Here is a 16,261-nt window from a genome sequence, read left to right on the forward strand (position 1 = left end):
TTTTTTTTTTTTTTTGTTTTTCTTGAGTATACATAATTTCGTTTAAAGTCTTAAACGTCTCTGTTATTCTTCGTATATACGCAATAAATAAAAGATGTAAAAGACCTCGTATCGAAAAATATATAAAAGTTGTTTACTTAAATAAAATGTAAAAATGTGTAAAAATTGTAAAAATTCTTGTAACTTCTTGTAAAAGGTATGTATGTAACTTTTTTTTAAAAAACACGCTCCACGTAAATAGTTTCCTCTAAAAGCAAAAAAATACCTACTCGTGCACACGAAATCTACAACTTTTAACAACTATTATTCCTAAAAATGTTGAATGATAGAATGATGAATTATGGTGAGATGCCATTATATTTTATTCTTATTAAAATATTCTCGTTTCTCTCGTTCGATCTTCGATCTCTCTCGTTCGATTGTTACGCATTAATATTCATTGCCACGTCTAGTTTCTATTCAAGTTTTTCACTTTTATATTATATTCGCGAATTGGAAACGAAAATCTTGCTTGTACCTCATCTTGCGTTACGCAAATTATTCTCCACGAAAATACAGGTATACGAAATACGACAAGTAAAAAATATAAAAAACAACGTTCGAACGATTAAAAACTTATATATCGGTAAGATAAGTTGCTTTTTTTTTTTTTCTTTTGAGCGAAAAAAAAAAAGTACTTTTTCTAAAAACATTATATATCAAATAATTATTCGCGCGTATTTTCGAGTAAAAAAGAGGGACAAAAAAAAAGAAAAAAGAAAAGAAAAGAAAAGAAAAGAAAAGAGAAAAAAGAACGCAGATGAAATAAATTTACACGTGGTACATCACGATCGAGCCGTCGAACAACACGATCGAATCACGATTCAATCGGCAACCGAGCTGCTGTAATCGTCTCTCTCATTGTCTTTCGAAACTCGAACAAAAATGGATCAAGTTTCGCCTCCCGGTATTTTTCAATCCGTTTTAATCACGATATAATAAAGGAAAATTATACCCAAAACTTTTACCAATATTATGAACAAACGCCTCCCTTTATTGAATCGCCGTTCGATTCGATCATCGTTGCTCCTCCGAGGCCATCTCTGAGAACAATTCTGCCTCTCGTCGTCCGGGCACCCCCTCTCCTTATTGAAATTATTTCTCGAGCCGCAGAATTTCGTTCTCGACTGCCTTTTCCCACGATAATTTAAATCGGTACTCGTCGAAGGGATTGGGCCACCACCAACCCTTTTCCTCAACGTGTCCGCGGGCTCCACGTGATATTCTTGGCCATCTTTACTATTATTACACTTGGCCGGGACGGGCGATCTTCCCTGGATACCCGACTTGTTGCCACAACCACCACCCCCAGCGTGCACGTGGGTGGTTACAACCGTGCCCTTATCGGCGATTCGACCTTTCTTCGACGATTTTTCCTGCTTGAAGCAAGAATTGTTGTTACTCGCTCCCGATATAAACGAATTGTAACGATCGTCCTTGGCGTCCGGGTGGCACGTGGTGGTGGACAGAGATTCGATACTTTTCGACACGCTTCTCTCCGCATCCGCGTCCACCTTGGCCGTCGCCGTTACATCGTCACGATATATCTGGGGGTTACGTTTCAATATAGTGTATTTCGGCACCGCATCCTTTTTCCGATCGTTCCGCAAATCCGTGGGCAAGCTAAGACTGTTCTTTAATCTGATTCTCTGCACGACCTTCATTTGCTCGAGGAAGAGCGCCTCGTCGGCCTCGTGATTACCTCCACGAGGCCCCGACGTTGCTCTCGATCGTTCGTGGGGATAGGGGCAAGGGATGATGGAGTCTGATGATAATTCGAGGTCATTACCTGTGGCTACTTCCCAGCTATCGTCGTCCTGAGGGTTCTTCACGCCGTTCGTTGCCACCGATTTCTCCCCCTTTTTCAACGTGGACACTGCCCTACAACGCACAAAAGAACGGGGATGGATATCGTCCATTTTTTTATTTATCTGCCTGTTTATCAATTTCTTATTAAAAAAAAAAAAAAAAAAAAGAAAGAAAGAAAAAAGAAATTTTGTTACTGGTTAAAAAATCCAATAGACATGATCAAATAGAGAAAATCGATATAAATGTGATTATGTATAAGTAGTATAGTATTATACCATGTGTATTATAACGTCTGATAACGACGCGTCTTAAGGAAAAAGAAAACAAAAATTTGACGTTAATAAACGTGTGTACATTTAACATTTTTATTATCGATCAGATAGATTATTACAAATAGAGTGGAAAAGATAAGAGTGTCGAGTATACGAGTGCATGCGTAAATCGAGTTCATTTTTTTTTTCTTAAGTCAAACGGTGTCGTATAATATAGAAATTTCTCACGTTGTCTTTTAATCCTTTTTTTCTCTCTTTTTCTATGCAACTTGTTCCAAATATCCCCCCCATCCCCGCCAATACACAAACGAGACATAAAATATAAAATATAACTAGATACTAGTTCAGAAAACTAGTATATACGTTCACAAAAGGATAAATCATGCTCGTGTTAGTCGCGTACGCAATGTGACAGAGTATGCCGGGCGTAGCGTACACGCGATGATCGATCAATGTTTCTTTCCAGTAATCGAAACCTACCTCCGGATGTCGGATCTTTCGGGAAGAGGATAAAAAGAAAAAGAAAAGAAAAGAGATCAATTGCCTTCTAGTCGAGCATTAGAGAGCTAGAATATTTATTCGGTGCACGTGTTGAAGCTTGCCGCGGAAATGTTGCCGGCCGTGGTCACAACTTATGAATATGCAGCATCACGTGCGTGCATGCAGAATGCACGTGTGTAACATCGTCGTTAAGTATGGCTGATCGGCGCAAGAATGCCAGATACCCCTGTCAACCACGGGGAATTCTCTTCCGATGCGCGCCTTTTTAACATCAACCTCGTTGCCATCGGTCTCTAACTGGTGGTTTATGGCTTAACGAGTAGTTAATCAATCCAAAATCAATTAATTCGACGATCGATACTTTCACACAGTTTCACAAAGATATTTAAAAAAATAAAAAAAGAAAAGAAAAGAAAAGAAAAGAAAAGAAAAGAAAAGAAAAGAAAAGAAAAGAAAAATTGTCGAAAAATTATTACACACACGTTTCTGTGTATACGTCATATAAATAATGGCGTAGTCGGTGATACTCGGAACTGCCGCTACTTACAGGAGTGGCGCGCATATGTATCTTGAAGTTTAGGTTATATTATTGAGAGAATATATTAAGAAAGTTGACGTTTTTTAAAAGAGGAAAAAGTTATTGTTTGAATAATTTTATATTATATAATATATTATATAATATTATCGAACAATATAACTTTATTCTGTTAAAAACATCCTACTTGAGACGAGTCGAAGATGTGGATCGTAACAATTCTTATACTCGTATTAATGCGACTCTTCGAAGCGTACGGGGACCTCGCTCCGCGGAAGTAGTAGTAGTAGTAGTAATAGTGCTCCATAGTGCGTTGTCTCGTTAAGACTGATCGTTTCGAAATGATTGAAATGATTTCTGCAATAAAACACGCTCCGTTGTAAACTCTCGAACCACGTATCTGCATAGTACACGGTAATAACGCGTTAACGTCAAAGGAGAGCCGATTGATCGATAATGTGTGTACAATTATGCGCGTTACCGATCGAGTCATTTATCTATGTACGTACGAGGTCTGACTCGACAATATCGGCGGTGAGAAGTTTGTTGGTCCGTCTCTTTCGTATCGTCAGATCTCGTACGTACGGGAGTTATTAAACTTTCCTTTTTTTAACAAAATCCACAGTTGTCGCATCTCTCGTATGTAACAATCGTGCGAGACACTTTTTGCACACCATTTTCACGATATTAAAAATGCAAGAATTTTCACGATATCGAGTGAGAATTTGATTAAATTAAAAAACTCAACGCACCCATCGTCGGTAATATATTCTCATCCTCGTATTATTATTCCGTAGGAACGTAAATGGACTAGCCTTGTCACAAACGAGGAACAAACTTCCTTATAGTCCGAACGAGATTTAACGCTTTTTCTTGAAGTTTTCGCAAGGATCTGGCAGCAATCCTACGAGACACATCGAGATCAGACTCGTACCACTCGAATCAATTACTACATTTTTTTTTTTTTAGTAACTTCATCTCATATAATCGAAATATACCAATCGTACATGGTGATAAATCGATTTATTTCGATGTCGTTTCGATCGTTATTTTGAAATACACGTTAATGCATGCGAAAAGGTCTCGACAATGCAATGAGTTTAATGATCTTTGTGGTAAGTTGTGATAGTGAGATGTGTGTTATCTATATGAAGATCTATGAATTTCTAAGCGATTCTAATTGATAATTTCGAGAAACCGTTTGATTCTCTTCGGCAAGAAGAAAAGGAGAAGCAAAAGAAAAGGAAAGAGGAGGAGAAGGGAGAGGAGGGGTAAATCCAAAGCGTGTTAAACTCGTTACAACCGTGATCCCTAAAGTCTAAAGCCAGATACAGAGAATACTGTGGCTCGCTGTACTGGCTTGTTGAAAGTATTTGCATTATGCATGGAAATCTACTACCTCCCGCTAGGTTTACCTTTTTCAAACCGCGAACATTATCTCGACGTATGAAAATATCATCAGATATCCTTGTAAAACTAACCTATTAAATGTCGATATCGTTTCTAATGGATATCTGTATTTTTTCTTTTTCTTTTTTTTTTTTTTATTTATCCTGCCTGTATCTCGTTTAACGCGATAACGTGACACTTTCATAAAATACAATTAGAATCTCATTTCTCGTTGCGAGAAGTTGACGTCTCACTTGAGAGAAGAAAATGGAATAAAAAGCAAAAGGGTATCGGCGAAAGTATATAAATTGTGAATGCGATTATTTTTTCCTTTATCGTCAAAAATTATAATTAATAATCGTACAGGACGTTCGAAGTTATTACGAATTTTAAAAGCCTATTTTAAAAGACTTCCGATTTAACGCACGGTTCAATTTCAATTCTTTTTTATAATTTACCGCGCCAAAGAAGGCTACTAGAAGCCAGGGATCCGCCATCGTTTCGAGGCGAGGTTAATTACTCGAACGGTGGAGCTCGGTAATCTGTTTCACGGCGATTAACGCACACAAGAGCGCACAGGATAGGATACTTTTTTTGGGCTCGCTTCGGTAACGAAACGTAGTATAGATCGAAATTTATCGAACAGTGGAGGGAATATACGGCCCCGTACGATTAATATCGGTTTCATTACGGAAAAATAGAGAGTGTCGATGAAACAATAAACGTCACCGTTACGGTTGTCGCTGTTTCCAAAGACCCTTAACGCGCCTCATTTCGCGCACGGTCGAAGCATAAATTCGTGCCTCCCGACAACCGTGTCCGCGAGCCACGATCTGTTTAACCGGCCGATCGGTGTAATAAAAATGTCTAGCGTTGCTACAATGTTCCGTATATATCCTCGATCGTTTCGAAAAAAACGGTAGCGATGGGATCGAGTTTAACGCGAAACCGAGTAAAAATTAGAGATGATATTTCGAAAAATTCGATTTCCCTTCGAGACTCGAATTCTGAATTTTGAAAACACTCATGAAATTCAACAATCTTTTTGTATTTTCGTTTGTTATTCGAATCGCGCAACCATAAAACTTTTCGACGAATTTAAATCCGAATTTCATTCTCCCCCCTTTCTTTTCGAAATACTCGTGAAAGATTCGAAATGCGAGCTTGATCCCATCGCTATTTGACAAATTTATCGACTGTCGGTTACTAACGTGACCGAGGCATGTGTCTAATAATTTCTTTAATGAACGAATCGCGGTTGCGATAAATAACATTTAATAAGAGTGGTAGAGATGCAAATCTTTCTCTTTTCGAAGATGGCAAGGATCAATGTCCTCACGGTTGATATTAATAGCTTAATCCACGGTCGCACAGAAATTCGCCTCGTAAATTGTCATTACACGCCGCGAATTGCTTCGATTCGCTGGCTGTCCATTGAAATCACCAACGCCAGTTAACCACCGATATGCAAAGTGGCCGGATTCTTCGTCACTTTCTTTCCTTCCACGCGGTCGTGGAAAAATTTTAATTACACGCGGGATAACGAGATACTGCCGTTTTCATTCATCTACTCGACGAATTGTTTAACTTTCAGCCAATGATATATGTCGAACGGATAATTTTTATCACACTTCGTAGAATATGGATATTTATCATAAAATTTATTTTCTGTTCAAGAATGATATAAGTTCAGAAAAAAAAAAAAAGTTGAACTATATTTAGCTATGCTAATTGTAATTTGTTTTCTTTCTGATTAAGGATATGGCAAATAAGTTGAAGAAAAACCGAAAGTTGTAGAAAATATACGCTATTTATAAAGGTAAAGTAAAGCATACGCGATAATATTCGAATAATTTTTAAAACGGAATGAGATTAAGATAAAAATAAATTTTTAAGATAATTTTTAAAAAAAAATCATTGTTTGGATTAAACAATTTGAAACGTGTGAAAAAAATATTGGCATTGAAAAATGTAAAATTTTTTTTAGATTACAACTATAAATGAAAAAACTGCAAAGTTTTAACGATGTTAACCGATGAAATTTTGCGCAAAAAAATATATTTTAAATTTCTTTTCCGATTTTTATTTTTTTCCTCTGGTCAATAATAATTTCTAATTTTTTTTTTTTTTACACAATTTTTTAAATTGCTCGATCCAAACTTTAAAGAACTCCTCCTTTTTACATCTTTTTAAACAACACACCGAACACTATCACCCATCGTACACAAAAATATAGTTCACACATACACGATTCTCCTCACGATTTTATCGATTGTGCATCGATAATGCACGGTGTACTCCACAATGATCAAAACTGGTCGCGTCCGGAGAAATGTTAAACGAGGATAAACGAGGCAGGTACATAAAGCTGATAATAAGAAGGAAGAGAGTGATGAAAATTATCGAAGCGTCGAAGGGATGGTGGTTGGAAGCGGATCGTCCTTAAGGGCATGGCACGCGAGCCATCATGGTCGATAAATTACCAGGTCTCGCCGCGGTGTTTCCGCGTGACACGAAAGCCTCTTTGCCGAGGGAAAGAAGGTTGTTGGCGGAGCGAAGGAGGAAACGCGGAGGAAAGGAGGAAAGGAGGAAAGGAGGAAAGGACGCGGCACCGGATAAAAGTTGCCATGCGACACAGAAGCAGTCCGCGATGGTGTTGGCGCGCGTTTGCCGAGTGATGCATTGGTACCGGCAAGTGATATATGCTTATGGGGCATGCCGGAGTATCCGGACATCACGCGCACACGCATGCGCGAGACCGTGTAAGAGATACACGTGTGCCCGGCTATGGCGTGTTCATTATGCACTCCGGCAAATCATAAAACAGACGGGGGAAAAAGAGATTCGAGACGAATTTTCACATCTGGAATAGTGTTCTTCGAAACGGAGCGTGAGGATGAGAATGGAAATTTTATATGGTTTAAGTTAAGGATAAAGTTGGCTCAACGACAAGTTATTTGAATAATTTATTCAAAACGGTTATTTGCAGCGAACGACGAGGTTAGGAGTCAACTGTACGGTGGATTTTTTATAAGGCTTGTATAAGATTAATACATTGCAATGAATTCTATGGAAAATCTAGAGAAAATATGGAAAATATGACAATTTTTATAATAAAATGAATAATATAGAGTAATATGTTTGATTATTGTCAACTTTTTTCTCTTTGATGTACGTCAAATGGGATAATTTTAAAAATAAAAACAACAGGTATGTATACTATTGATTGAAAAAAAAAAAAGCATTATAGAAATCGCTTTATACGGAAACAATAATGACAATATTTTTGGCATTATAGAAATGTCATGTGGAAGTGTATAGTAGATATCAATAAATGTTATTCGAACATTTTAAATAATTATTCGAAATTCTAATTAATTTTTCAATCCATTAATGACCAACTTTGATCGAAATAAAGATTTATCGCGATAAAGAATTGTTGTGAAGCGAGAATCTGGCCGACTAAGATAATATATCGTTTTAACGATCATTTTTTAAATTCCAGCAATGTCCAAACCCGGTCTGAACACGACGAAGGAATGGTGGAGAACCCACACGCGTGAGTGGATTTTTCCAATCGATATGATTTAAATGGCGTTTTAAGAAAGCTGAAGACCACGGGGGAAAAACGGACGAGCCGGTGTTCGACTCAAATTGTAATTTATACGGCTATTACCGTGCCGCACGTTCGCCATTATAAATTGTCGCGCTGTATCTGCCGGCGTTCTTATTTATAGTTCCGTAAATAAATACCCGAGATAATGCACCGCGGCCGGCTAGTGTATTTGCGATTCTAATAAGTGTGTATTTAACGCGATGTATTCGGGTAAACCGCGAATGACGCATTGCAAGGGTAATTAAGCAATTACGGGGATACAATGTTGTTGTCGCTCAGGAAAAATGAATGTTCGCATACCCTCCTGGAATTGTAATAACTCGTAGAGATCTTTCTTTTCTTTTAGAATGTAAGTCTGTAAATATTTTATCAAATATATATCATTAATCAATAAGTGTTTTTTTAAATTTAAAAAAAGAAAATTTTACAAATTTGCCATCCGACATGTAACATGTTTGTTCGTCGAATTGTACACGTCAAGATGTACGTGTATGTATATCTGGTCATTTCGTAGAGCGCGTATTAACACTGGCAATTCAACAGTGTAGTAATTAAACGGCAAAATGAATAGAGAGAGTGAAACGAGTGCGGAATACTCGGCAACAGAGTGATTTCATTGCGAGAGTGCGTGTCCTTTTTTTTTTCTTTTTTCAGTAAAAAGAAGTGTATCCTCTCATTCCAATTTGAAAATCCACCCGTGGTGGTTGTCCACATGTCTGTTCTAACTGATTCATACGCGCGCATTTGCATTACGGACGCGTCCCCGTCGAGCGACACGACACGTTATTCGAAACGTGTTGCATTATTCTAATCAAGATCCCTAATACCGACGCTAGTTTTTGCTTTTATTCGCACGTGGGCAATGCGGCTCGTTTGTACTCGTAATGAGCCCGATTGGGTGTTATACGTCGCCATGGTTGATTCTACGAACGGTTTCGAACGATCTTTTCATTCAAACAAATGTCTTCTCTTCCTCGATCACAATTATTATCTCGTTATTATCTCATCTAATTATTATCACATCGAGTTTTATTATTGTAAAAGTTAATAGACTTATCTTCAATCGGTATATCCGTTTAAAGATACAATTGTTATAATTGATTAATTACAATTAATTAATAACTGATTGTTACTGTTTTAAAAATATATTTCACGATGAAATCATATGTACAAAATATATAATCTAGTTAAAAAGTCAAAATTGACTCGTAGACTTTCTAAATCGAAACAATTGGCAACTTGGAACAAGTTGGATAATTTACAACACACCTATCAAACGCGTATGATTAAGAAGATCGAATTCACTACTTGCTAAAGTGCCTCTGTCTAACATTATACGAAACAACATCAATTCCCTCTTTCGAACTGTTCCTGAACATCGTAGATCCATTAATCACCACTTAGAAATCATTTTTCAATACGCATCGATCAATTTATTGATAGCAGCAAGATCGATACGCGATCGCCGCCTCCGATAAGTCTCGTCGACAAGGGCGAGGAACTCTGATTTACTGGCGACCCTATAGCATGGTGATCGAGGAGGAACGAAGGTGGCAAAGGAATGGACGAAGAGAGAAGAAGCGTCGAACGTGGCAAGAGCAACGGGAAAAATAGGAAAGCGCAGAAGGCGGCGGCAGCAGCTGAAGAAGGAGGAAGTCAAGACACGCGTGTAACAAGCGTCGTTGGCATTAATTTAGAATGAGCTCTACGACCCTATGCAAATCTCTCGTGTACAGGAAATCCTAAGAAGCCGACCAGACTACGAAACGTCGCCTCTCTCTCTGCTCATCCACGCCGTTTTCTTTCAGCCACGGCATGTTTGAAATTACCATCAACCAGCGTACGACTTATTCCTCGGTCTCCGATAACACGTTACTCTTCCTTCTTTTAAGTTATGACACCTGAACTCTTGCCAACGTTTAATATCCCGCATCTTGCGATATCAACACTTCCGTCTTTAGCTTATAACTTATGGCTATGATGAATCGAATTATTCGCCACTACTTCTATAAGCGTGTTCAGTAATCAACGATTTTGCTGTAAACATTGTCGATAAAGATAAATTAATTGAACAAAAAAAAAAAAAAAAAAAAAAAAGAATTACTGGTGTGAAGAAGATGAAAAGTTAACGAGGAAAAATTAATAATTTCATGACGCTATCGTTAGTTATTATAATGATCACGTATAATTCAAGATTACATCTTATGCATGATGTAAACATGTTTGAAAAATTAAATTTATGTCAAATTTCTGTTTATGATGAAATTCATATGAGGTATGCATAGAATTTAATATTAGATTATTTTGCAGTTATTCGAAGTAAAAAAAAGTATTCATTTGTTCTATTTGTATCACAATATTGAAAGAAAAATCTAATGAAAAATATGAAATATAAAATATTTCTACTTACTCGGACGAAGATAATTTTCGTTTGCGCTCTCCTGTATTGAAGCTTTCTAAAGAAGCTTGGTAATCAGCATACCTTTGTAATTTATAGGTACTCGTTTTAGCTAGAACTTTCATCACCTCGTTGACTTGATCCCGACGATGTAATTCTATGTATGCGGATATATCACTTAACCATGACACATGCACACTTCCTGTAACATAAATGATTTTAATTCTATTAGTATTCTATTTGTATAAATAAAGATAGTTATCAAATAAAAAGGATCGGAATACATATTTACATACTTACCAAATGGACTAAACAAGTGAGATATGTCATTAAATTTCCACTCTTTTGGGAATGTTAAATGGAATACATGATCTCTACTTGGGTTAGCTGAAAGAATAAAATATAAATTATTAATATAATGATTCAATTAAAACTTGTAAATAAAATAATAGAATTAAAGAAAGATGTTTACGATCGTCTCCAACAAGATTTATATACGGCACATCTTTTAATCTTGCTATGAGAAGTCTGAAACAAAATTATAAATTATATAATATTGTAATAAATATATTGAAAGATATTAAGTATAGTAGAAAAAAACCTACTTATTTAAAAATGGATTGAGTAAAGGTGAATCCGATAAAACTATCGGCATTTCAGGTTTTTGTAAGGTACCTGAAAAGCAGAAAGTATAATTAGAATAATTTATATGTGATGCTTGTATAATATTGTGCTAATTACTAACCAAGATAATTGGACAATGCAATGAAACATATTCCAGTTATATATGCATCGTAACCAGCCTCGTGACATTTTTCTGATAATGTAGAATAACTTCTACCATCGGTAGGTTCCACTTCTGTAATTTTAAACGGTGATTTACTAACAGTTTCTAGTAATATACCTAAATTCGACGATGGTATATTTTCCTTAAATTGCTGCGAATGGCAAATTATTTTTGTATCTAAAATTCTACAAAAAAAATGTCATATAATAAGCACGTTTATCTAAATATTATACAAGTATTCAGAAAAATAAATATTGAAAATTTTTACCTTGGAAATAGACTATGAACAAGACTCTTAAACTCCAAATATGATTCCGGTAATTGTCCAAAAAATTGATGTACTATATGACAGAGATCTAATAACATATTATGACCAACTATTAATTTTCCCTAGAACAAAAATGTACTTTATTATAAATTATATTTTATTTATTGTATAAATCATTAATACAAATAACTAAACGTACGGAATCTGCAATTTTCCTCATAAGAATACTTAATCCAACTGCTTGTTGAATTTCTGTCTTTTCTCTTTCTCTTTTCTCAATCTCTCTTTGTTCTTCTTCTTCCTTAGTTCCTAATCTTTGTACTACAAGACTGCATCCAAAATTGTTCATTTTACTTTCAACTTTTAATTTGTTTGGCCATCTTAATTTTACTTCCTGATACACGAGTCGTCTAATGAAAGCATTACATTTTTCTATCAATAGTTCTTCTGTTTCGGAAGTGACAAATTCATCTATCCTCGAACTAAAATGATTTTCAATTAATTTTTATTATATTAATACAAAGAAAATATTAATTAATTTACCAAATCTCTTCAATCTGAGGTCTTTCGACGTCCGAAATAGGTAATATTTCTGCTGCTTCATCTCTTATCCTCTGTTTTTCCTCTAATCGTTTCATCAATTTTTCTTCTTCATTTGCGGTTAAATAAGGAATGCCCAATTTGAAAAGTTTATTAAAATCGAATCCTTGTGACGCTAGAAATGATATACTGGAAGTTTGACACATAAATCTACAATCTGGAGCCGTACGATTTAACGGACGTGGAAAAACATAAAAATTATACGATCGTTGATTATACCTTTAAGAAAAAGAAAAATTATTAGTAAAATAATTTTATAATCAATTTTAAAATTTTTATTAAAAATAGAAATTAATTTCATACTTTTGCATTTCTTTATTAAATGTAAAGACAGAAAGGCCAAATTGTATAAGAAGAAAATCCATTGATCCTGTTCTTAATTTTGCATAATACTGAGCAGGTGTATCAAAGACACCGGCATCAGGTCCTGAATTAAGTCCTGTAAATTCTCCATCGATACAAAGAAATGTTGCATTTTTCAAAATTTCATCTAATTCCACTAGGACCTCTTGAAAATCTGTAAAAAAAAAAAATATAAAATTTTAATTAAATTTTAGAAAAAATATGTATATGAATACATTTCAAATAATTTTTATGAAATTTAAAATTATTATTTAAAATTATTATATTATAAAATAATAAAAAATATGATATTATTAAAAATATTTTATAATATTTATAATATTAAATATTGAATATTTATTTTAATACTTGTATTGACTTAAAACGTAAAGTTAAATTTTGCGATTATATGTACAGAAATATTTTTCATGATCAGAAGTTGGTAGTAGTGCCTTTGCAATTTTTGAATCTAATGCGTTAATCTACTGTGAATTCAATAATTATTAACGAATAAATGTTATAAATAAATAAGTAATTAATTCTTAAAACATGTTATTTATATAGTGTTATATGTAAAACATGTGTATAAACATTTGTGGAAGTATAATTTGCAATAATATCAGAAATTTATAAATTCATAATCACTTCCTGACGTCAATCAAGAATTTTTCGCGCGGAAATTCTTTAAGAAAGAAGATTCGAATGGTAAGTAAATTTTTATTCTTATATTATTTAAATATTATTGCTTAATTATTAAAAATGATATTCAATTTTAATTGAAAAATTGAAAGATGAACATCTAAAATATATTTTTTTTGAAAACAATTCAATTACGAGTTAGATAATAATTTATCTAAATAAAATTTAAATTTAAAAAAAAAATTTAATTTGAAAAAATTATGAAACATGTAATAAATATAAATTTTTCAAATTTTTGAATATCATACATCAGCTAAAATGTTAATTTTACTTAAATTTCCACAATCATATAAAATGAGAATATTTATATAAAATATGGCATTGATATAATATCGTAAATTATTAAAATATTAAAGTATAATATTATAAAAACATAAATTATTAATTCCGCTATTATCTACAAATAGATTAGTTACTACTTTTAACAGGAACAGGAGTAGGTTACAAAGTGAAAAAACCATATTAATATAAAAAATTAAATTTATATTTCTCATAATTTGTGCAAGCATTATATAAAATAAAATTTAGCAAAGAAATATAATATTATTATTTTTTAATATCATAGCTATATGACATTAATATGAAATTTATATTTCATATTTATAAATGATTAAGATAGGTAAAAAAAAAAAAAAATAAATAAAAACAATACATTTCAAAAAATTGATTAAATCTAATATTAATATTATGCATTTTACAACATTATTTTATTATTAATATTTATCTTTATTACTAATATTATTCTGAAATTATTATAATCATAAATTGTTAATTATGCCTTTCGTTTCTTTCTTATGTATGTACTTCAAATGACATTTATATGTTGTTTCTTAACCTCTTGTGCTTGCAATGTATATCATGACAAAAACATATATTTTCTTCAAAAATCTTCAATTAACAACAATCTCATTTTAAATACTATTGATTCCATCTTAAGAATATTTTGTCCATTATACCAATTATTATATATTTATTATATATTTTAATAAATATCATAATTTTTTGCCTATATCCAAACCATAACCTAGAAAGCTACAAATTCTATATGATTCTATTTATAGTGAATCATATTACCTGTCAAAGAATACGAAAAATAATGTTTTGTAAGCCATTTTCATCACAAATTTATAAATTATAAATTTATAGTTATATTATAATATAAAAATAATGAAGAAAAGTACACAACAATAATAGTGTAGATTATGTGAGAAAGAAAGACCTTATTTTATGTATCTTAACATTTTCCTCAAAATTATTTCCGTTTCTATCATATTTAGAAAACAATACATATATACAAAGAAAGTTTTCATTGTAAATTAATCATATAGAAAGTAGAACATTACGAGTACATATCCCGTTCTCAATTTCATTACAAAGACTGATAGTATAAATAATGTATTTATCTTTTCCGATTACTCACTCGAAGAAGTCACTTCCATTTTTTTTTAATCTTGCACTTGTTAATCCACACTCAACCTATAACGAACGTCTTTTATTTCATTCCCGAAACTGAAATTAAACACGAAAATTAACAGGATCCATTGATCCTATGCGATCTTTTCATACTTGACCACATTAAATAGATAGGTTAGAATGAGAACTCTAATGATAAAAATAGCATCGTGTATGAGTTGCCATCTAGGGTAGAATCAACGCACTACAACCTTATGCTACGTTCATTGATAGTTGAAAATGTAACTAACAAATAAAAAATAAACTTAATTTTTAATATACATGCATATAAAAAAATATAAAAATATTAGCAGAAAATAAATACATTATATGCAAAGTTTAATACTATTGGATTATTATTCATATTTTATAGTTCAACATATTTATTTTTATTTATTTTTTCATTCTATTTCCATATAAGTTATTAAATATTTAATAATTAAAAAAGCTATCATAGGAACTATATCATACTATTTTTAATATATATTTTTTTAAAAGATTTTTATAATAGATAAAATAGATGAATAAAATAAAAGCTTTGCAAACTTTTAAATTTTTCAATTTATATTATTTATATGAAATATTTTATATACGTATAAATATTTATGGAAACATATCATTAATATATGGTGATTTTTAATCTAAATATTTCGATCACTATTATTTTTATCTATTTATTTTCTCTATATAAATATATATTAATTATTACGGTGTTATTTAGATATTAAAATGTATTTGAAAACAAAAAAAAAAATTGAAAATGAAATTTAAATAAAATTTATTATCAATTATTAAGAAAATTTTAAAAGAGGATCAGAATTACGTCCCTACGTAAAAGTAGGATGAATCATAGTTAAGTCTTCACTCACTTTTCTTCATATCCTACTAGGGAATTTTATTAAATTTATCTTTATATAGAAAAATATGTGCTTACTACCACTAGCGAGAAAACAAAAGAAGAAACGTAGCCTAGTGTCATATTCTAGAACTAACATAATATGATAATATTATATATATACATTATATATATTACAATATTTTTTTCTATTTTTTTCTTCTACTTGTTAGATTATAGATTAATATCTCTTGTTATTCTATTGTAATCATTCAAGTCTTCAAAATTTTACTATTTTTTAATAATAGATATATTACAATAATTATATTAATAGATATGTTAAAATATTAAAGTACTAAAAATATATTTTTAATTCTTTCTAAGAACAAAGAAAAATTCTCTTCCATTATTCTAATTGCCTTCTATAAAAATATACATTTGCATAAACATACACATCCAGTCAAAAACATCCAGTCATAAATGTTTTATGAAATCACGTGTAACGTCGTTTCTAGAATAGCAAGAAAATTCTTTCGAATAAAATTTAAGACAAATTACATCCGATCAATTCTTCAGTGAAATAACCGGATAGATTGGTCCAATGGGGTTGGAATCTTCGTACAATACTTTTACACGTATATCGTGCGTTCACCTTAAGCTTGAAAAATTTCGCTTTCTCGTCGACGAATCATTCAATCTGTAATTCGTCGAAATAAAAA

At 32.4% G+C, this 16,261-nt stretch overlaps 1 protein-coding gene across 4 annotated transcripts in view; it reads right to left on the minus strand.

Moving 5' to 3' along the window:
* The window catches only part of LOC122716483 (poly(A)-specific ribonuclease PARN-like), a 16,682-nt gene extending 1,881 nt beyond the window's left edge, over positions 1–14,801 (minus strand). The window contains exons 1-12 of one of the 4 annotated variants that reach the window (XR_006347036.1): positions 14,676–14,801; positions 12,518–12,731; positions 12,158–12,433; positions 11,814–12,096; positions 11,615–11,736; positions 11,305–11,531; positions 11,165–11,234; positions 11,032–11,087; positions 10,860–10,946; positions 10,572–10,761; positions 3,909–4,060; positions 3,106–3,513 (exon numbers count right to left, since the gene is read on the minus strand). Coding sequence is in view for 3 of the 4 variants with exons in the window: in XM_043939610.1 (XP_043795545.1) it covers positions 1,829–1,920; positions 10,572–10,761; positions 10,860–10,946; positions 11,032–11,087; positions 11,165–11,234; positions 11,305–11,531; positions 11,615–11,736; positions 11,814–12,096; positions 12,158–12,433; positions 12,518–12,731; positions 14,676–14,694 (1,636 nt within the window). In the remaining variant the exon portion in view is untranslated. Of the gene's footprint in view, positions 1–1,828; positions 1,921–2,013; positions 4,061–10,037; positions 10,199–10,571; positions 10,762–10,859; positions 10,947–11,031; positions 11,088–11,164; positions 11,235–11,304; positions 11,532–11,614; positions 11,737–11,813; positions 12,097–12,157; positions 12,434–12,517; positions 12,732–14,675 lie in introns of those variants that run through there. The other 3 variants (XM_043939610.1, XM_043939611.1, XM_043939612.1) reach the window with 3 other exon arrangements.
* Between the last annotated feature and the right edge of the window lie 1,460 nt (positions 14,802–16,261).

The sequence above is a fragment of the Apis laboriosa genome, unplaced genomic scaffold (genome assembly GCF_014066325.1).
Source record: "Apis laboriosa isolate Shangri-la unplaced genomic scaffold, ASM1406632v1 scaffold46_cov150, whole genome shotgun sequence".
Lineage (NCBI taxonomy): Eukaryota > Metazoa > Arthropoda > Insecta > Hymenoptera > Apidae > Apis > Apis laboriosa.